Raw genomic sequence first — 23,002 nt, 5'->3', positions numbered from 1 at the left:
GGCAAATCCACTGTGCACTTGGAAGTGCTGTCGCTGTAGATCTGAGGGGGAAGATCTGCTGATTTCTATCATCCAATCACGTACAAGCAAAAAATGCTTTATTTTATTTTCCTTGCATGTCCCCCTCAGATCTACAGCGACTGCACTTCCAAGTGCACAGTGGATTTGCCTTTAGTAAATAAACACTTATGTGTACACGGCACATAGGACGTTGTTTTTATGGAGTTGAGTTTAGGAGCTTTGGCAAAAAAAAAAAAAAAAAAAGGGAGCTTTTAGCCTTTTTTTTTTGCCAAAGCTCCTAAACTCAAGTTTTAGAGGCTGTATAATACATGAAGCCTTACTGCTCTGCGTCCATGTTTGGGTCAGCGACAAAGTACCAATGTTGGAGATGAGCCTGCAGCAACTTTCATGATTTCCTATAGGAGTGAAGACCAGATCTTTACAGATAAGCGCTTCTCTCGTTTTTTTGTAGACTTGATTTCAGTGGCCTCAGCAGATCTATTATACCAATTGATATCTCACCCGAAAAACAATGTGTACACTGTAGGCGCACTGCGCCAATTTTCTACAATTTTGGTAAAGCTCGGATAAAATGTACCCAGAAAATCAGACAGCAGCTTTCCCGCAGATGTTTTGTAGACCCGTTTTATATGGCACAAAGCGCCTCCAACAGAGAGGACAAATATTATATATGGAGTCTGTAATCAGTTCTTGCGATGTGGAATGCGACCCCCATCATTCCTTTTTTTATAGAGTCTGTACATATATACATATTAAATAAGGAGACATCCTCCGGCGGTCCTGCGCCTTCATATCGCGGTCTCTGAGCGTCTTCGTCACACCATCAGCTGAAGATATTTTTGTACTGGTTGAGGACGTGCTCCACAATCTGGTTCTGGAAGACCATGTACATGGCGATATTTCCACCCTCCTCCTCCGGTTTAAGCAGCGTTGGCCCAAATACAATGGCGACACTTTGTACAGACATCCGGTTCGACTCTCTGTGTTCAATAACGCTAAAAAAAAAAAAAAAAAAAGGGAAAATGAGATGCATGTTCCAATCCCATGTCGGCTCACAATTCTAGTGAGATGCTGAACACTAGCTTGTGATTGGTCTCTATGAGATCTCTCTACGCATGGAGCTTCCTGGATGGGAAAAATGGCGAGGTTTGCCCTGTCTGCCGCTTTCGGTACATTTCCCATTCTTATGTGGAAGATGTTTGTATTTTATCTCTGTACCAGTCCCATATTGTCTTCTCTTTGAACTACCAAGTGAAAAATCCACCTAAGGCTACTTTCAGGCTGATGGGGTGTAGTTTGACCGCACCGCAAAAGCAGCACGGCGTACCTGTGGGGTTCGCTGTGCTTTCCCTGCTAAAACTGCCTCCGTCTTTGAAGGGAAGATGCAACTAAAAATCTCAAATGTTCTTCTCTGAAGCCCAGGAGAGATTCTAAGCAATCTGATCTTACACAGAACTAATACTTGGTACACACTAGACATTTTCTCTTTCATTCAACCCAGAGGGCTGAACAGAAGAAAAAAAAAATTGAGGTAATCGTACCAGCCAAGTGATGTTAGTGCAGCAATCTCGCCCACTGTGTTATTGTGCCCCCCCCCCCACCGCAAAAACACACTAATTAGCGCTCGCAGCCATTGGCCGCCAGTGCTGATTGGATGCTGCTTTTTCAGCATGCCTGTTGAACAGAAGCCGGTCATTAGACTGGCTTCTGTTGGACAGTCTGCTGTACACGCTGGTCGAATGTTGGACAGTTTCTGTTGAACTGGCTCATATTCGTCCCGTGTGCATCTCAGTGACAATGTTCAGGATACGATAATTGTACAATCTGAGAACTCCAACCCACACACAGGATTCCACATAACCACAGCCCAGACATTATAGAGTAAATGTCAAAGATAATAAATACATGTCTTGGTTTTATGTGGAGCTCTTAGCTGTTTTCTGAAGCTGGGTAGGCTGGACTCCACCTCTGGGCCTCTCCCAGAATTCTCATGTGGGCCCCTCCATGGCTCACCTGCACAGGTGTCGGAAGAGCAGCCTCATGGTCTCCAGGTTGGGTTGAGGCAGCGACAGGACGAGTTCCTTCATACGACGCAGCTTCTGGCTCTGGTCATTCAGTTCTATTATAAACGCAAACAAGAGAACATTTTTGTTTCTTCAAGATTAATTTTACGAAGGCAAATCAAATTGGGACGCCACATTTTAGAACTTTTAAAATCAAAAAATGCCAATCAAACATACAAGGTCTTTAGATTTTTAGAAAAAAAAGAGTAAGCAATTTTTGATGACTGTGATGTTTTATGTAATCTCAAGCAAACATGTATGTAAATCTTCCCCAATCTATTATAAATTGTATTAAAGTGGAGGGCCACCCAAAAATAAAAATAAAAAAAAAATGCATTAATAAAATAAAAAAAAATAAAAAAATATATTGTTGCTAGGCAGTCTTTCTAATCTGCCTCTTCCTATTCCGCGGCGCATCCTCCTCTTCAGTGAGTGGCCCGTTGCCTTCTGGGACATATGTGTGTCCCAGAAAACAACGGTGCCATTCACAAAGTGCTGCGTGACTCACGCATGCGCAGTAGGAAACGGGCAGTGAAGCCTTAAGGCTCCACTGCCTGTTTCCCTTCGTTAGGATGGAGGCACCGGCAGCCGGTCTGATGGACGGATCGCCCTCCGGGCGGCCGACATCGCGGGGGTCGTTGGACAGGTAAGTGTCCTTATTAAATGTGTTCCCTCAGTGTGTGTTCTAACTGTGGGGGGATGGGACTGCCTTGGGGAGGAGATCAATCGTTGTTCCTATATACTAGGAACAACAGATCAGTCTCCTCACCCCTTACAGAACGTGGATTTGTGTGTTTACACACACAAATTCCCATTCTCGCTCTGTCAGGAGCAGTCGCGGGTGCCCAGCGGACATCGCAGCCGCCAGGCATGTGCATCGGCTCCTTAGGGACACGCCCCCTATACTCCTTGAAGTGCTCGCCGTATAGCTACGGCGATTCGCGCAGGAGTGCCAGTCTGCCGCCGTCAATCGATGGCAGGCAGTCGGCAAGCGGTTAAATCACCATTTCAGCAAATTCAGCAACATGTGTACAGTTGGAATTCGACTTGAGTTCGAAGTAAAATTGGATTTGAATTTCAGTCTGAATTTCCAAAATTCGGATGAATTTCGTTTCGTTGTTCGGCACATTCCCTAAAATTTGTTTATATTGTAATTCGGGTATTTGCATATATCCAAATAACGAAAAATGAGTCCGACTATTAATTCAGGACGAAAAAAAAAAACACACACACGTCTACCCAGACCTCATACTAAGATTCTGCTCATCAGTCACTAATTGGGAACATTCGACTTGGCTGTGAACACTGACTGAACCCCTGGGAGACAGAACAGGAAAAGTTTTCTTACTTATTGCTTCAACAAAATCTGTAAAGTGACTGTAGGGGAAGAGAGGCTCGGGCAACTCCCGGAAAAACAGCTTGAGGGCCCCAGTGATGACATGAACATCTTCCCACTTTCCATCTTCCAAGTTCAAGTTCTCATCTAGAAGATATAGTAAAAATATAAATGGATAAATACCTTTTTGTCATCAGCAGTATATAGCAGTCTTGTTACTTCTATCAGTGTCCGACCGAGCACTGGTTAAAGCTTGTAGGAGGAGTTCTCATTCTAGACTGTCCTATGAGGTTGCATGACCCCTGACCCTCTGTCTGGACCAGTGGCGGCTGGTGGTATATATTTTTTTTTTTTTTGCGGGCGGCAAACAATGTACCAACAACCATCCCCCCCCCCCCCTTTCCCTGGTCAGGTCACCCGCACCTCCTGCCACCACTCGCCGGTCAGTCTGGGCCCCGCACTTACCCCATCTAGGTCTGGGCGGGGCAGCTTCCCCTTCTCAGCATCACGCATGCATCTCCTTCCTCCTCCTCCTCCTCCTACGCAGCCAATTGGATCACCACTGCTTTCGGGCAATCAAGCAACGGGTCTTTAGGACCCGCTTCCCAATTGGTCGGGAGGAAAAGAAGTGTAACAATAGCAAATGAATAATCGCTATTGTCCCACAAGTGGGTGTGCTTGAGGCGCAGCGCCTCAAGCCCACCTTTTTGAAGCCCATGAGAGCCTCTGGCTTTAATGACGTGCTTAAAGCGGAGGTCCACCCTAAGGTGGAGCTTCCGCTCATTGAAACCCTCCCCCCCTCCAGCACCACAATTGGCACCTTTCAGGGGGGGGGGGGGGTGCAGGTACCTGTACAGTACAGGTATCTGCACCCACTTCCGGCGTAGATTCTGCAGAAGCTACGCCCCTTTCCGCAGAATCTACGCCCCTTTCCGAAGGTCCCCCGCTGCCTGCTGGGAAACACACGGATCCCAGAGACAGCGGGGACCATCCTTATTGCGCAGCACGACTCGCGCATGCACAGTAGGGAACCGGGAAATAATTCCCATACCCAAGATGGCGGCGGCAGCACCCGAGAGACGATCGAGAGATCGGCTTCGGGTGCCGACATCGCGGGCGCGCTGGGCGGGTAAGTGTCATTATTTTAAAAGTCAGCAGCTGCAGTATTTGTAGCTGCTGGCTTTTAAAAAAAAAAAACAAACGGCGGAGTCACGCTTTAAAAAAAAAAAAAAAAAAAACCCATTGGAATCCATGCGTCCGGTGCCCTGCATGTAGATTAGGGGGCAGGATGCATACATTAGGGGGAGGGGCGGCATCCCTGTGTCCCTAATGAACAGGCCTCCACTGGTCTTGACAGTGCTAATCACATGCAAAAAATAAAATAAAACATTCTGTAGCAATACACACCAAACTGAGCATGTGCAGAGTGCCTCCTAGGGCTCTGTACTATCAGCAGATGGATTGGGGGTGGTAAAAAAAAAGGGGAGGATCAGAGAAGCCAGGATCAGTCTTTTTACACAATGCAAAGGATTAACCCCTTAGGTTCCACAGTGAGTATAACAAGCATGCTTTACTGCATATACAGACTGATTTTTACTGTTGTGGGGTTAGTAACGCTAACTCAAAAGGAGGATTTACACAAACTTTATCTTCTCCACAGACTACCAGGCCATGCTAGCCTCCAAGGGATGAGATGTGGACTATTCCATGTACAGCTTCCCAGTTTGGTTGCGAGCCGTGTGCAGCCCCCTCCCATCCCTTTTTATTAAACCTCTACTTGGGCATCTATAAAAAAAATATTTACAGTCATAACCTTGTGGACATAGCGTGCAAGGTTTCACAATCAGCCTGTAATGTGTGTAGCCTGCTTTAGGCCCCTTTCACAATGGGGCGCTTTGTAGGCACTACAGTGCGAAAAATAGCGCCGGAAAAGCGCCCTGAAAGAGCCGCTGCTGTGCCTCCAATGTGAGAGCCCCGAGGGCTTTCACACTGGACCAGTATACACCACTCCTTCACCGCTCCTGCCCATTGAAATCAACGGGGCAGCGCGGCCATATCGCCGGCATAGAGCTGCTGCAGCAGCAGCAGCACTTTGCGGGTGGTTTTAACCCTTTTTCGGCTGCTAGCAGGGGTTAAAACAGCCCTGCTAGTGGCTGAATAGCGCCGCTAAAATGGCGCTAAAAATAGCACTGTTTTACCGCTGACGCCGCTCCCCCCCCAATGTGAAAAAGCCTTAGGAGGATAAAGGAGATGTGCAATTTCCTCACCTTGATCCACCTTGTGACGTAACTTCTGTATAACGGCCAGGTTTCCACTAACCCTGTACAAACCATCAATGTCCAAACCTGGATTAAAAAAAAAAAAAAGGTATAAAAGAATGATAAATATTAGATGTGAGCACAAGACCACAAAGATGACTAGAGGTCATATTCACAGATGTAGAGAACTTGAGCATGGAAGAACACGGATGTAATGGAGATCAACACATTGGATTTGGGCATTAAGGAAGCAGAAAGGAGACAGTCATGGAGGACACGGACATAGCGGGCATGGATGATGCCAATGTAAAAGATAATGCAGAGGCAAAGGAGATTGAAATAAAGGAAGCAGAAGATGTCATAGTAGAGAGGTGGACAAGGATGACCTTGACAGATTATGTGAAAGAGGTTAATGTAGAGCTCTCTGTCCCATTGTGGAGATTTCCCTTCACTTCCTGTCCCATAGCCAAACAGGAAGTGAGAGGAAATCCCTGCCAATTAAGGGAATTCATTGGAGCCCTCCAGGCCACCAGAACTGGTGTTCCCATTGGAAGGTTTCCCCCTCTATTACTTTTCTCATTTCACGTTCAATGATAATGGTAAGCAGGACAAATATTGCGGGTGAAAGACAGAAATAAAAACCGGGTGTTCTAATCCTTGTCTACTTTAAGAAAATGTCATGCATGCTGAAAATGTGGTCTTTTAGACTCCTTTCACACTGGGGCAGGGTTGGCGGAAATTTGTCCGCTTTTACCACTCCCCACCCCGCTAACGGCTGAGAAAGGGTGCTGTAGCAGCGCTATGCCGGCGGTATAGCCACACTGCCCCATTGATTTCAATGGGCAGGAGCGATGTATACACCACTCCTTCACCGCTCCAAAGATGCTGCTAGCAGGACTTTTTTTTAGCGTCCTGCCAGCGCACTGCTCCAGTGTGACAGCCCTCTGGGCTTTCACATTGGAGACACAGCAGCGGCTCGTTCAGGGAGCTTTGCAGGCGCTATTTTTAGCGTTATAGCGCCTGCAAAGTGCCCCAGTGTGAAAGGGGTCTTGGGGTTTGTGCTAACAAGGATCATGCTGATTAAATGCCAGTGCAGAGTGACCAAGAGAGGAGCTCATCAGTCTGCTGCTTCTCTTTCACTGTCCAGTCAAGGGCTTGTAAGGGAGGAACAAGACCTGTAAATATTACTGAGCTGCAACAGAGAAAAATCAGATCTCTTGCCCTGTCAGACAGGGCTGTGTAAATCTCAGGACAGGATGGACAGATATACCAATACGTTGGTAGGTAAAACAGCTCTCATCTATGTATTTCACCTGTATGCTGCTTCCCACAGAAGCTAACATTCACCACCGGAAGGGGTTTGTGGGCTGGTTGGGTATCAGAACAGAAGTGAATCACATCACTGGGCAGGCACTGGAGAAGTTACTGGTGAATGTTATGGTTAAAAGACACGCGCTCTCTAAATTCCATGCAAGATGTAAACTCTGACCCCCCGGGCATTATGTCAGAGATACAGTGACATTGTAACCTCTAAGTTTTTCTCAACTCCAGTCCTCAAGGCGCCCCAACAGGTCATGTATTCAGGATTTCCCTCAGACGAAACGGCTGGGGTAATTACTAAGGCAGTGAAACTGATCAAATCACCTGTGCAAAATAGTGGAGAACCTGAAAACATGACCTGTTGGGGTGCCTTGAGGATTAGAGTTGAGAAACACTGCTCTAAGCTCTAAACAGCAATATTGCCATGCTGTTTAGAGTATTGACATACAGTAACATTGCATGCATGCGTGTCTGCAGAACTTCTTTTTTGGAGGGGCGCGGGCGGCATCATTTTGAAGGGGTTGTAAACCCTCAAGGTTTTTCCCCTTAATGCATTCTATGCAATAAGGTGAAAAGCCTCTTGTGATGCAGCACCCCCCAGAGCCGTCCTTTTACTTACCTGCACCCGGTCTTTCAAATAGCCGGGATGAGCACACCCACTCCAGCCGGTGTCTCGGGTCCCGATTGGATAGATTGATAGCAGCGCAGCCATTGGCTCCCACTGCAGTCAATCAAATCCAATGACGGGGGGCGAGGGCCGAGGCCTGTCTGTGTCAATAGACGCAGCAACAGGGCAAGGGAGCATGCCCGCACGAGTGCCCCGAGGGAGAACGGCTCTCCCACGGGGCACTCGAGAACAGGAGGAGCCAGGAGCGCCGCTGAGGATCGGGGCCACTCTGTGCAAAACCAACTGCACAGAGGGGGTAAGTATAACATGTTTTTTTTTTTTTTTTAAACTGAACCTTTAGTTACCCTTTAACCACCTCAATACTGGGCACTTGCACCCCCTTCCTGCCCAGGCCATTTTTTTTGCGCTGTCACACTTTGATGGGTGGCACTGGTGGGCAGCAGTGATGAGCACCACTGATGGCCACTGATTGCTGGCACTGATTTGGTGCCAATTGTGGGCTCTGATTGCTGCAGTGGCATTACTGGCACTTAAATGTAATCTGGGCACTGATGATCAGTGCCCTGATTACATCCCTAGATGTCTTCTGTGAGGAGATGCCACTGATGGGCTCTCCTCTCACTCTGTCAGTGTGAAGCGAGGAGGGCCGATTATGGAACGGTCATTCTCAGACAGTGTCAGTGAGTCCAATGTCACCCTCAGAGGGAGAACTGAGCAGACTCAGAAAAAAAAGTCAGCAGTGGACCTTGCAAGGGCCAATCACATCTTGCCAATTCTGAGAAGGGGCACTTGCCCACCCTTGCGGTCGCCCTTGATTGCAGGATAACAGAAGAGCTGGATTTTATACCCTTGGGGAGAATTTGAGAACTGGGCCTTTTACTGGGAAGAGTGCCGCCCTGTTTGTGCATTCTCTGCAGATAATGGTGTTACTGTCTTAGGGGATGTAAGCAGAGAAGCTACATGAAATAGAATAAAGCTCTCCATAGCCAGTCTGTAGACTGAATAAAAAAAATAAAATTAACAGATTCATCCATGCTAAACAGCATGAATAGATAAATCTCCCACTGTACCTATTGTATACTCGTGGTCGGCACCCATGGCTGTCAGAATACCCAAACAGCAACTGCATTGATTGGATGCAGGCTCTGTTCTGTCACTCAGAAGATGTTGAGCAGGAGGTGGGCACTCAACCAGTTCATAAAGAACCAGCTGACATTTTCAGTGTATGGCCAGCTGTATTTTCTACAGCAGTAAAATGTACACTCGTTTTACCAATAAACCGTAATGCTGCTACAGATTCATCGTCTTATGTCATCTCACCTCTTCTCTCCACAGCTTGGATGGATTTGCTGACAAACTGCGGCACGGGTTTCTTCTCTCGCTCACACAGATGGTGAAGGTCACAGCCGAACACTTGATCTGTGGGACAGGAAAGATGTTCAGAGAGGAGAACACTGGAAGCTTAGCTCTCTCGCTTGGCATCATTTCTTACCTCGAATGTATCCTTTCTCTCGGAGCGACTGCAATGTGGGTCTCCTCAGCAGGAATTTCCGCAGTTTCGTTCGAACATTGCGGTCGCTGTCAGTGTTCTGTCCTGTAACATAAACCAATATCAAAGTGAACTTTCCATTTTACATTTTTTTTTATTTTTATTTTTTTTAATAAACATGTTATACTTACCTGCTCTGTGCAATGGTTTTGCACGGAGCAGCCCCAATCCTCTTAGTTTTGGGTGCCCTGCCGGTGGTTGTGTGCCCCCAGTAGCAAGCCTCTTACAAGGGGAGCAGTCGAGTAAGCTCGATCCGTAGTTGTGCTCCTGTGAATGGACATTGCCCATTCACACACAGAGCATGGCTCGGCCCCACCCTCCCACTTTCCTCCACTTTGGCTCACTGGCTGTAAATGACAGCAGCAAAAGCCAATGGCTCCCACTGCTGTGTAAGAAAAAGAGGGAAGAGAGACACCGGAGAGCTGATGCACATCACTGGATCAACATGGGGCTCAGAAACAAATAAGCAGAGCTTTCCCTTTTGGGTGCAGCTCCGCTTTAAGTTCCTGCAAGTAACTCTGTTTGTCCTAAAAGCCATTCCTTTGTGGCTGTTGAGGCCCCCCCAGTCCTGTGCCCAGGCTGCTGTATACAGGACCTGTTAGCCTAGCACTGAGCTTCACCCCCCCATGACATTCCATTGTCAAATCAGAATCTGCTGACCAATGGCAATATGACATTTGATAGACAGGGTGGGAGCATGGTGGCAACCAGTGTTTAGTGTCAACTTGGGGAGAAGTCAGGACACTGTATACAACCAAAAAAGGAGGAGGGGGGAGCGCTGTGCCAGATGGCGCTTAAATTATGCAAGCCTGTTGAGGCATGTGCATTATACAGCCTTTGCCTAGGATCTGGGGGCTTCATCAGGCACTCAGGCATGTACTGGCCATTGGGACTACAGGGAGTTTCCCGGTGGGCCGGTTTCAGTGACAACGTTATAGCTGCACGGCTTGCCCTCAACTTCACGCAATGATGTGAGAAAGATGAGGAAAAATACAGAGGAGAATAAGTGAAATAATAAAAGAGGTTAGTGAGGACTCCTTATGTTATGCTACTTATGTTTTTTGCACAATTGCATATAGTTTTATATACGGTTTTTGTGCTTGTTTGCAAAATTAAAGTGGGCTGGTCTGGATGAAGTCCAGGGCCAAATTTTTGTCCCAGTCCAGCCCTGCAGGCACTAAAGGCCTAATTTGTTTATACCAGGGCTTCTCAACTGGGGTTTCTCCAGAATTTTCTTGGGGTCACATTGAGCATTTTCTTGGGGTCACATATAGCTATCTATAAGGGGGTAATTCTTCCCAATGACCACAAGTATAAGGAGCATTCTTCCCACTGACCATCACACTAATGTATCAGGAGTTTTAGATATAGTCATTTATAGTAGGGGTTCCTTGGGACTGGAAAATTATTTCAAGGTTTCCTCACGGTTGAGAAAGGCTGGCTTATACGTCTGTGGACATGATGGCCTGAGGTCTTTATTTCGGTAGCGTTCTCAAGTCAAAGATTGAATGTGAATTTTTTTTTTACCTTTTTTCTCATCTTTCATTCCCAACTTCTCGGTGGAGCCAAATTCCTGCAATGACTCCGTCTCATTCTCAGAGGTGTTCTCAGTGGACTGAAACACAACAATTTACCATCAGATATCAGGAAAATCTACAGACATTTTATATTGTGAAACGTCAGTCCAGGGTGACAGACAGGAGTGTAGGAAAAGAGATAAGACGGGGGGTACAAGCTCACAGGCAGAAAAGAGTGCAGGGTGACAGGCTGTCAGGGATATATGAAGGTCAGGGGTGCAGGGTGACGGGTAGTTAGGCCGCGTACACACGGGCGGACTGTTCGCCCAACCTTGTCCGCTGAACAGTGTTTGGGCGGACAGTCCGCTCGTGTGTGGGCTTTCAGCGGACAGTTTCAGCGGACAGTTGGACGGACAAAGTCTTTCGGAAATTCCGAAAAACTGTCCGCTGAAACTGTGTTTGAGCGAACAGTCCGCCCGTGTGTGGGCCTGTCCGCTGTACTTTCGAAATGAGCGGACTGTTCCCGCTCGGAAAGTCCGCCCATTTCGAGCGCGTGTACAGGTAGGCGGGGCCCGCGAGGGAGACGTCGCGGGCTCCGCCGCCTGGAATGGGCTTAAAGGGGAACCCCAACGCCGAAAAAAATCGGCGTGGGGGTTCCCCCCAAGTCCACACCAGACCCTTGTCCGAGCACGCTACCCGGCCGGCCAGGAAAGGGGGGCGAGCGAGCGCGCCCCCCCTCCTGAGCCGTACCAGGCCGCGTGCCCTCAACATGGGGGGGTGCCTTGGGGAAGGGGGGCCGCGCGGCCCCCCCACCCCAAAGCACCTTGTCCCCATGTTGATGAGGACAAGGGCCTCTTCCCGACAACCCTGGCCGTTGGTTGTCGGGGTCTGCGGGCGGGGGGCTTATCGGAATCCGGGAGCCCCCTTTAAGAAGGGGGCCCCCGGATACCGGCCCCCCACCCTATGTGAATGAGTATGGGGTACAATGTACCCCTACCCATTCACCTGTGGAATAAAGTACAAAAAAAAAACACAACACATGGAAAAAGTATTTTATTGCACAGCTCCGGGGGTCTTCCGTCTTCGGGGGTCTTCTCGCCGGACTCCTCCGCTATGTGTGTGTAGCTCTTTTACTAGCGGAGGAGTCCGGCTTTCTTCCTCCCCGCCGCCGGCCTCTTCTCCCGACTTCGGGGGTCTTGTCCCCCTCTTCGGTTCTTCTGCCGGGCCACCGCGCCTTCTTGTAGCTCTTTTACAGGCGGTGGCCCGGTCTTCTGTCGCCGTCGCCGCCGCCGCCTTCCGTTGTTCTTCTTCTTCTTGTTCTTCTTCTTCTTCTCCTGGAGATGTTGACTCGACGATCTCTCCGGCCGGAATGCCAGGGACACGCTCCGCTGCCACTTATATAGTGACAATGGGGCGGTGTCACATGGTATATGTCACATGGGTTGGTCACATGGGTTGATGTCACATGGGGACTATGACATCGTAAGGGGGCGGGGTCACCATGTGACCAACCCATGTGACATATACCATGTGACACCGCCCCATTGTCACTATATAAGTGACCGCACAGCGCGGCTCTGGCATTCCGGCCGGAGAGATCGTCGAGTCAACATCTCCAGGAGAAGAACAAGAAGAAGAACAAGAAGAACAAGAACGGAAGGCGGCGGCGGCGGCGACGACAGCGGCGACAGAAGACCGGGCCACCGCCTGTAAAAGAGCTACAAGAAGGCGCGGTGGCCCGGCAGAAGAACCGAAGGCGGCGACAGAAGAACGGAAGACGGCGACAGAAGACCGGGCCACCGGACCAGGCGCGGTGGCCCGGCAGAAGAACCGAAGAGGGGGACAAGACCCCCGAAGTCGGGAGAAGAGGCCGGCGGCGGGGAGGAAGAAAGCCGGACTCCTCCGCTAGTAAAAGAGCTACACACACATAGCGGAGGAGTCCGGCGAGAAGACCCCCGAAGACGGAAGACCCCCGGAGCTGTGCAATAAAATACTTTTTCCATGTGTTGTGTTTTTTTTTGTACTTTATTTCACAGGTGAATGGGTAGGGGTACATTGTACCCCATACTCATTCACATAGGGTGGGGGGCCGGTATCCGGGGGCCCCCTTCTTAAAGGGGGCTCCCGGATTCCGATAAGCCCCCCGCCCGCAGACCCCGACAACCAACGGCCAGGGTTGTCGGGAAGAGGCCCTTGTCCTCATCAACATGGGGACAAGGTGCTTTGGGGTGGGGGGGCCGCGCGGCCCCCCCTTCCCCAAGGCACCCCCCCATGTTGAGGGCACGCGGCCTGGTACGGCTCAGGAGGGGGGGCGCGCTCGCTCGCCCCCCTTTCCTGGCCGGCCGGGTAGCGTGCTCGGACAAGGGTCTGGTGTGGACTTGGGGGGAACCCCCACGCCGATTTTTTTCGGCGTTGGGGTTCCCCTTTAAGCCCATTCCAGGCGGCGGAGCCCGCGACGTCTCCTTCGCGGGCCCCGCCTACCTGTACACGCGCTCGAAATGGGCGGATTTGCCTCCTCCTTACGTGGGCGAGTCCGTTCATTTCAAAAGTTGAGCGAACTGTTTGCCCAACCTTGTTCGTCAAACAGTCCGCTCGTGTGTGGGCAAGTCCGCTCATGCAAATTTTGAGCGGACTGTTTGCCCAAACTGTTTGACGAACAAGGTTGGGCAAACAGTCCGCGCGTGTGTACGCGGCCTTAGATGTACAGGGGGACAGGCTGTCAGGGATATATGAAGGTCAGGGGTGCAAGCTGACAGGCAGTCAGGTGTACAAGGTGACAGGCTGTCAGGTGCAGGCAGAAAGAAGAATGGGGTAACAATATGGGTTGACAGGTAGTTCGGCATATAGTTTGACAGAGTTAGCAAGGTGATGGTTATGACAGAAATACATCAGAAGAGCTGCCATAATGAGAAATACTTACCATGCGTGCATCTTTGCCGATACATTTATTTATTGCGGTGAACCAGTCGCCCACGAGCATATCGGATTCATGGTGAATCAGATACTCTGAGCCATCTTGGGTTTTTAACTGAAAGATGAAAAGAATTTTGTTATTCTAATAGACCATAAATAGAGGAGACAGATCATTCCAACTGAAAAACACCCATAGAAACACTTCACAATAAATGTTCTGGTACAGCGCACTGACACCTACGTCTGGCCGTCCCCGGTTCATGGTCCACATCGGTCTACTATTTTTTTTTTTCCTATGAGCTCTGCTTTGTGCTCTCATCTCTACACACAAAACAACAGCACAATGAGAGTTCAAGGAGAAAAGGAATTCAAGTCCCAGACTAGCTTCTGAGGTTCTCCACCGTTCAGGGTTCCTGGTTAGAAAAGAGCTCTTCCATCTCAGCCAGTATAGCAGAGATAAAACACCAAACCCACCCCCCCCCCCCCCAGGCCACACCACACTGACACACTTCACCCTGACTGGACTTTCGTCCAAGCTGGGTAAAATGCATCAGAAGGGGCATGGCCTAGGTTGGGGACATTGACTAAACCCAACAGGATGACTTTTATGGAGTGTGTTTTTTTTTTTTACCAATGCACATTGACTGAATGACAGTTATTATATGATTGTGTGGCACACTCACCTCCATCACATGCTTCTTGCTGGACTTCTCCTTGCTGGCCCAGCTAAGAGATGCCCCTTGCAGCTTGACCGTGTGCTCTGGGCTGGTCATCAGAGACGACTGTTTCTGAAATGACAGAAGAAGCCACTTCATGTATACTATCACATGACACCAATAACATCACAGAATATTAGAAGATACCATAGAACACCCATACCTAACGACTTACTAACTGCTAAAACAAAATGTCACTACTCCGTATTCTTACTCTTAGACCTCTCTGTTAGCTCTGTTGACCACTCGTTCCGCTCCAAAAAAAAGTCCACTTCCTTGGCCTCCATGACTCTGCTTTTTTCTGGTTCTCCTCTTACCAATCTCACCACACCTATTGGGTCCCTTCCAACTCTACATCCTCCTCTCCTCTTTTCGAAGGAATCCCCCAAGCTTCCGTCCTTGGACGTCTTCCATTTTTCATCTACATCTCCTTCTCTGGGTCAGCTGATGACTTTGAAAACCATTTCCATGCTGATAACACTCAAATCTCTCTCTCTATTCACCCATTTAGTCTCCTTGCTCCTTATTTACTAGCTGACATACAAAAAATAAACTCAGCACTCGTTTGAGGAGAGCCCCTGGAGGTGTACACAGATCAAATAAATGTGATTAATAAAGTCTCTCAATAGAAGGGACAAAGTCCATAGCAACAGTCTCTAAGATGAAGAGGGAGAGGAATCCATGTAACAGCACTAATGGCAGCCATTGTGAAGAGCTAGAAGCAGTCTCTGCAATGCAACAAAGGAAAAGAAACACCGAGCCCCTAAGTGCAGTATTGGTAAACCATTTACTGATAAGTCAAAAGTGAAACTACTCACAAAGGGAGCATAAACACAACCATGCTAGTAATCCTGCACAGCCTCCGGATTTTGCTGCAGGATTAATAGCACAACTACTGGACCCTCACTTTAGCCCATGGTTTTAGGTGTAATCCTGGACTCTGAACTCTCTTTTCGACCCCACGTCCACTCATTGTCCAAATCATGCCACATTAACCTCCGTAACAAAATATGCCCTTTCTTAACCAATGGCACCCCAAGACTCACTCTCGGGCAGCCTTTCTCAACCTTTTCAACCCAGAGGAACCCTTGATCTATTTCTCCAGTCTCGGGGAACCCCTGCTAACAATTAGAAATCTACAACTCATGATACATTAGTGTGATGGTCAGTGGGAAGAATGGTCCTTATATCTGTGGCCATTGGAAGAATTACCTCCTTACAGATAACTAAAAAGATCAATGGTGTCGGTGGGAACTTATCCGAGAGGCAGAAATGGCCCAATGCTGAAGGAACCCCTAGCAACCTCTGAAGGAACCCAGGAACCCTGGTTGAGAATCACTGCTCTCGGGTCATCTCTCGTCTCGACTATTGCAACGTCCTCCTTGTTGGCTTACCTTTACATAGGCTATCCCCCTTTCAATCCATCAGGAATGCTGCTGCCAGATTCATCCACCTTACCAACCATTCGGTATCTGCTACTCCTTTTTGCCAATCTTTTCACTGGCTTTGACTCACCCAACAAATAATATTAAAAATATTGACAACATACAAAGCCATCCAAGCTACATCCTCAACCTCATCTCAAAATATTGGCCAAACAATTCTCTTCACTCCTGGATCAATAATGATGGTCCTATACTGTGAGAAGGCCACTGGGTAAATAACCCTGTTGAAGGTCCTGTACCATGAGCATTGTGAGTAGATTCTGTGATGTGTGTGGGTCACTGGATCAATAATTGGGGTGTGAGGAGACAAATCCCTATGAATTATACCCTGACTATGGGTATCACATGACAGAGGGACAAGGGTCTCGCAATTTCCCAGCATAGTAATCATATGAACACCTTTCCTGAGACAGTACTGGAAATTTCTGTAACGGCAACACGCCACAACTACAGAATACGAAACAAAATCTGTGCCCACATTGCCTCCTGCAGTCATTTATGAGATACGGTTTTGTAACAAGGTGATACAACAGAGAAGTGATCTCACATGTATCTGCATATTTTACATACCTTGCAGTGCGTTTTTTTTTTTTTGGTCCATTTAATATTGCAATACATAACGTGTTGCACCATGCGGCACTGCAATGTTTTGTTTTTTTTGCAGGGTATTGGTGTGAACCGGCACCACTGAAAACAAGGCTATGAGGCCTGTCCTTATCTTGGGACTAAATAATGCAGCCTAGCACAGGTGGTGTGAAGGAACCCTTCTGTTCACATACTCCAAACATGGTGACCTTTATCCTTGTCAATTAATGTATTAAATGTAATAAAAAAAGAAAAAAAAAAGAAAAAAAAGAAAAAAAAAAAAGACAGGGCAGAGCTTATCTCAAAACAGGTTCTACAACATCCCCTCCCAAGATTTGATTGTGTTTACATCATTCTAGCAAGGTTAGCAGCTTTCACTAGCATCGTACACGTGACCGGGACTGGGCGCACTGCTGGGAATGCTGTTATCACATTCCTGTCAATGACATTTCTATTAGGAATGAAAGGAGGATGAGGGAAAAACCTAGGAGGATCTTAGACAGTCCTACACTTTGAACTGGGATTCGTTCTCCGTCAGACAAAGCTGTTCGGAGATTCATGCTTTTTTCTGATTTTTTCTGATTTTCCTCACCTAGAATTCACACACCTCAATATAGAGGGGCGCTGGTCTGGTCTCCATTTCCACGGTGCTACAGAAGGAAAATTGTGAGTGAAGGCATCTTCCATTGTACTGCCACGATGGCCACTAGAACTGCGAATAGTTGTCTTTTTTTTATGTTATTAAAGTAGACTTTTAGAATAGATCACCATTAAATGTATTTTAAAATACTACTACTTTAACAGTGGAACTAAACCCTCCTATCCTTTTCCTGTCAAGGAAGCTGCCATCTTGGCTTCTGCTTGATGCTGCACATGTGATCAGTTATGACAACAGCCATTGGATGGTTTGGCATGTTGGCTGAAAGCAATTGTGACAGTTATCAGTTATCATTCCCGACATGCCGGGAATGATAATTGTTGTTTGGAGATGTTAAATCCGATGTGTTTAGCACAGCTTTGGCATCTGATTCATGACATGTGAATCAAGCCGTCTTTCTCTGGAGCCAGTTCACATATAGGTGGTGCAGCAGCAGTACCGATTTTGCTGCGAATTTAAAAAGAGTCCTGAGTGTTTTTTGAGCACTGCGGTGCGATTCAGATGCAAATTCCAGGCCCATTGCCTTCTATGGGAGCATATCTGATCACGTTAAAACACAAATTCTATCCGAAAAAAAACTTTCAGGTATGGTACTTTTTTTTTTTTTTGCAGGAACTCCACGACCCCCCCCCCCCCCAAAAAAAGGCATGGGTTCCCCAGGCCTTCGACATCCCCCCGTGTCCATACTGATGGGGACAAGGGCATCTTCCCCACAACCCCTGCCAGTGGTTTGGGGGTCTGCAGGCAGGGGGGGCTTATCGGAATCTGGGAGCCCCCTTTAACACGGAAGCCCCCAGATCCACCCCCCCATGTGAATGAGTAGGAGTACATTGTACCCCCTACTCATTCACAAAAGTAATCGACCCAGAGACCGTTATTGACAATTCCTTTATATATTAAAAAAAAACAATGTCGCAGGTGTAGATGGCTGGTGTCACTCACGACAACCGCTGCCAAGGAAGAAAAAAATTAAAAAAATTAAAAAAAAGCTTCACACGCGCCAAAAGGCTTTCACTGTCAGACAGTGCTTAAGTAGCTAAGGGGCGGGGCCACCCAGCGATGTCACTGGGTGCCACCACCACCTCGTGACATCACCGACCCAGCATGCACCGGTCAATGATGTCACAAGGGGGTGGTGCCCTGGCACCCAGAAGTAGCCATGGAGAAGATGACAGAGACTGGTGAGGGGTGCAAAATTCTGCACCCCTGGAATGTGGAGGAGTGTATTTCTTGGGGTTTAGTTCTGCTTTAAAAAAAAAACTTTAGACTTCTCTTCTGAAAACTTTCTGTAGACCAGAATCTGACATTGCATTTGGACGGTTCTACTATGAAACAACAGACTGAATTGAAAGGGCTGGCAATCTTAAATAAAAAAAAATCAGTCACTGAGGACTAGATGAGGGAGGAGTTTATGTCCTGGGTCTGTAGAGGGAGGGGATTAGGTAGCTAGCATAGGGACAGCACACCCATAATTAACACTTTAGGTCTCACCTTTTCTATTTACTTAGTTTTAGATGACCTGAGTTTCATTAAAAAGTCTTGCCATTTTAAAACTACAATATCCTTTTGATTTGAATGTGGGTGATTGTTTCACTCTTGAATATTATATCAACATTTGCTATGGTCAGTTCACGAATATGTTCTGATTTTCCAGTTTGTCTTAAAAAAATAAATGGTATGCTCCATTGCAGTGTCTTCTCTTGCCCTGGCTAACCAAAGTGCACACCCACCAGGGATCCTGCCCTGGGGGCTAGAGGGCAATCAAGCAGATCTGCCATTTTTATCATGTGTACCTGGTAAAGCTCAAAAGGAAGTGCTACAGTCTTATAACCTTTGTACATCGACTTTCCCAATTAGCTCCTTTAGTATGAATAATAAAAATTTATAAGTTACAGAGTCAACACGGTGTTCTTGTAAAGATTACCGCTTGTATCGCGTGCAGTACCTGCCGACAGACATTGGGTGGCAGAACATTTGCCAACCATCATACTGTCCCTCTGTTATGAATCTGCGGTCTCGTTATGATGGAGTCATTAAAAGGTGCTTTGCATACCGATAACAAGTGATAAACCTCACAGTGATTAATAAAGGTATTTACAACACTAGAAATCTTTGCTTTGGGTGCTCCAGAAGTGCATTCCGTCTTTCTCCCTTCCCGCTGTATAGCACACCATCTTTTCCCCCAGATATACATACATACATACATATATCAACAGAGATTTAGCATAAAGGAGCGAGTCTCACCAGGCTGTTTGATGACAGGTTCTTAGCATCTTTGAAGAACGTCAGAATCCTTCCTTCCAGAACAGTCCATGAAGTGCTCCAGTTCTTGCTGTGGAGAAGAGAAACATTAAAAGCCTAAGTATACTAATCTGAGATATGATGTGGAAAAATATAAACTGGAATACAGCTTAAATTACAGCAAAGCACAAAGAAACCCTACATGTGTCCACCTCCATACTTCTTTTTCATTTCACTCGTCCTCCAAGTGGCTCTCCATCTTCCCACTCCTCCCAATACGCCTGTTCTCTCCTTTTCTTCTTGTCCATGCCTACTCTCCTACTCCTTTTGGGCATTCTTTCCATTTTTCTCCTCATTTACTCCTGTGCTTTACTATCGTTCTTCCCCTTACCTTTTCTCTGCTCCGTTTCTCCTCTAGGCCTCTCAGTTTTCCGCCTTGTCAACTTCTGCTCTCCCCACACATGCTCTCAACCCTTCTCCTATTCCATGCCTGCTCTCTGCTTTCTTTTTCTTCTACACCTTCTCACAGCTTTCCTCATGCTCTATGCCAGCTCTCTACTCTCCTCCTCTGTGACCTCTCTCCTCCTCTACACTCATTCTTCTCTTTCTCTATGCCCGTTTGCTGCTCTTCTTCTCCTCTGTGCCTATTCTCTGCTCTCCTCCTACTCTATGCCTTCTTGCCTCGCTCATCCTAATGTCTGCTATCCATTCTCCACCTCCTCCATGCCTGCTCTTTTATTCTTCTAGGCTTTCTTTGTTTTTATCCTCCCATACACCTGCTGTCTAGGCATTCTCTCAGTTTTCCTCCTACTCCTCAGTTGTCCGCACTCCTCTATTTCTGTTCTCCTCATCCTCTATACATGCTCTCAATGCCTCTCCTCCTATTTTGCACCTGCTCTCTGCTTTTCATAGCTCTCCACTTTACCTTTCTACACCCATTCTCCTCCTCATCTACACCCACTCTTCTTCTCTATGCCTGTTCATGGCTCCTCTTCCCCTCTGTTGCTGTTCTCTGCTCTCCTCCTTCTCTATGCCTCCATTCTCCTACTCTACAACGTCTCTCCTCCTAATTTCTGCTATCCATTCTCCCCCTCCTGTACTACTGCTCTGCTCCTCCTCCATGCCTGCTCTTACTCTTCTAGGCTCTCTATTTTTATCCCCTATACACCTGCTCACCACTTCATTACTCTAGGCCTGTGGTTCTCAACCTAGGGGGTCGAATGATGATTTGCCAGGGGTCACCGAATCCTGGGCTGTTCCTGAAGCCCGCACTGCTCTACCAGCCTCTTTGTGGACACCCAGCAGGGCTGTCCCTTAAGCCTGTGGCCGCCCAGCTGGACTGTTCCTGGAGCCTGCGGCCGCCCACTCAGCCTCTTCGTAGCCACCCGCTCAGTTCACGGCATGGCTGGGGGGCAGAGACTAGAGGTCAGCTGACTGGTGAGGAACGTGAAGTGGGAGGGGCTGGAGGAGACCCTATCTCCTGATTTTGGCATAGGGGTCACAGCTACGAGACACCACAAAGTCAGAGACACAGTGAAGCCGGAGATAGTGAGTAACACTACCTGTGATTATAGTTGCCATTAAAAGTCCTCACTACAGTTCTCAGATCATCAAATGACCTTAATCAAGAGCATCTAAGTTGGCTGATTAGAACTTCCCGCCAGCACTGCCACTCATCCCAACTCCCTGCCACTCATCCCACCTTCCCGCTAGCACTGCCACTCATTCCAATCCCTACACCAAGGAGTAAGAGAAGGAATAAAACTAGAGAATACATGGAAGGCAGAGGAAAAGAGGGGGAGGAACTAATTAAAAGGGAGAGGATAGAGAGAGCTAAAAGGGAAAGAAAGGAGAACAAAGAGAAAGAGTGGTACATCCTAAAATGTATCATAAGGGGTTTTAACACTGTACAAGTGGAAGGGACTCAGGGAGCGCTAAATGTCAAAGGGTTAGGGGCGCAATTACTTGTCTTGCCTTGGTTGCTGACAACCCATGCCACGAAAATAATTTTACTGTTAAGGGTCCCCACAACTTGGGAAATTTTATCAAGGGGTCACGGCACTAGGAAGGTTGAGAACCATTGCTCTAGGCCAGGGATCCTCAAACTACGGCCCTCCAGCTGTTGTGAAACTACACATCCCATGAGGCATTGTAAAACTCTGACATTCACAGACATGACCAGGCATGATGGGAATTGTAGTTCCTGAACAACTGGAGGGCCGTAGTTTGAAGACCCATGCTCTAGGCCTTCTCTCGACTTTCCTCCTCTTCTACAGCTTTTCTACTCCTCTAGGCCTTCTCTGCTCTCTTCCTCTAAAGCCCCATACACACGATCAGAAATTCTGCCAGCAAAAGTCGGATGTGAGCTTTTGATCAGAAATTCCGACCCTGTGTATGCTCCATCTGACTTTTTCTTGCAGAATTCCCGCCAGCAAAAGATTGAGAGCAGGTTCTTTATTTTTAGGTCGGTAACAATTCCGATCGGAAATTCCGATCGTCTGTACAAATTCCGACACGCACAATTCCTACGCATGCTCGGAAACAATTCGACGCATTCTCTGAAGCATTGAACGTTGTACATTACGTGTTCTTGACAGTCGAAAGTTCAGAGAACTTTTGTGTGACCGTGTGTATGCAAGCCAAGTTTGAGCGGAATTCCGTCGGAAAAACCATCCAAGTTTTTTTTTACGGAAAATCCGCTCGTGTGTACGGGGCATTGTTCTCCTGATATGTTCTCTCCTCATCCTCTATGCCTGCTCTCCATTCTCATCCTCCACTATGCCTGCTTTCTGCTCTCCTCCTTTACACCTGCTCCGTCCTCTCCTTCTTTTATCCATTTGTTCTCCTCCTCTATACCTGCTCTCTTCCTCCTCTTCTACACCAGTTACCAACATTACTGTACTCAAAACAACACAGCCACTCCCAAAATCATGTCCAGGTACAGTGTTTATCTACTTATATGTAGAACAATGAGAAATCTATGTTACCTAGGAGACTTTTTAAGGAAATATACCACCTTTTTAAGGATTTTTCGATATACAAGTAAAAGATATCAGCTTATGGAAATAAGTTTATCAACTTGTTTCTATGTATAGTTTGCAATTATAAGTGTACATTGGAGTAGACATATTTTCTCAGTACATACTCAGGCTCTGCTTGCAGCACTGCACAGTGGTTACACTTTACTGCTCCTTCTCACAATGTAAGTTTGCAACCGAGTTGACTAATTGAAAAAAAACTCTGTCACCTTGGTGGTCCCTATGCTCTCCCCACCTTTCATCCCAACAGCCTGGGTCTCTCCTGAGAAGTGATTTGTTACCCCCCCCCCAATCTCATTCCTTATGCTTTTGTCTTTTCCTTTTTCCCCCTCTTTTCTTCACTGTTGAGACCATGCTTTTAATCACCCTTGGACTCTTCTGCTTGAGGTGACCCTGGGTCCCGAACTTGGTGGCTTTTTTTGGTAGGCTAGTGGCCATGGTTGCTAGATCCCAAAATGTTTCTCTCTTTTCCTTTTTCTGTATTTCACCACAGACTGCTCACACCGACCTGTGCTAGGTCGGGGGCATCAGGTGGTAAACAAACCAGTACAAGCATTACCCTCCACTGTACACCAGTGCACCTGCAGCCTGGGACAGCCCTTAGGCTCTGGTGACCCATATGGACTTTTAGTTTTATCCCTCTAGGTAAGGGGGTCTCCAAACTTTTCAAAGGGCCACTTTATTGTCCTTCAGACTTTAGAAGGGCCGGATTGT

At 47.5% G+C, this 23,002-nt stretch overlaps 1 protein-coding gene across 4 annotated transcripts in view; it reads right to left on the bottom strand.

The window, feature by feature from the left end:
• Positions 1-629: 629 nt before the first annotated feature.
• LOC143935157 (uncharacterized) overlaps positions 630-23,002 on the bottom strand; it is a 106,263-nt gene continuing 83,890 nt past the window's right edge. For all 4 annotated transcript variants that reach the window (XM_077458810.1, XM_077458812.1, XM_077458813.1 and 1 more), the window contains 10 exons: positions 19,254-19,341; positions 14,289-14,393; positions 13,613-13,720; positions 10,703-10,790; positions 9,119-9,220; positions 8,947-9,045; positions 5,688-5,765; positions 3,433-3,567; positions 2,035-2,140; positions 630-1,016 (listed from right to left, as the gene is read on the bottom strand). In XM_077458810.1, coding sequence (XP_077314936.1) covers positions 845-1,016; positions 2,035-2,140; positions 3,433-3,567; positions 5,688-5,765; positions 8,947-9,045; positions 9,119-9,220; positions 10,703-10,790; positions 13,613-13,720; positions 14,289-14,393; positions 19,254-19,341 — 1,081 coding nt within the window. In that variant the 3' untranslated portion in view covers positions 630-844. The remainder of the gene's footprint in view (positions 1,017-2,034; positions 2,141-3,432; positions 3,568-5,687; positions 5,766-8,946; positions 9,046-9,118; positions 9,221-10,702; positions 10,791-13,612; positions 13,721-14,288; positions 14,394-19,253; positions 19,342-23,002) is intronic.

The sequence above is a fragment of the Lithobates pipiens genome, unplaced genomic scaffold (genome assembly GCF_037356315.1).
Source record: "Lithobates pipiens isolate NorthernLeopardFrog02 unplaced genomic scaffold, aLitPip1_a1.2 Scaffold_28, whole genome shotgun sequence".
In the NCBI taxonomy this organism is placed as follows: domain Eukaryota; kingdom Metazoa; phylum Chordata; class Amphibia; order Anura; family Ranidae; genus Lithobates; species Lithobates pipiens.
Note: the sequence above shows the minus strand (reverse complement) of the source record. Positions and strands in the feature narration are given on the sequence as shown.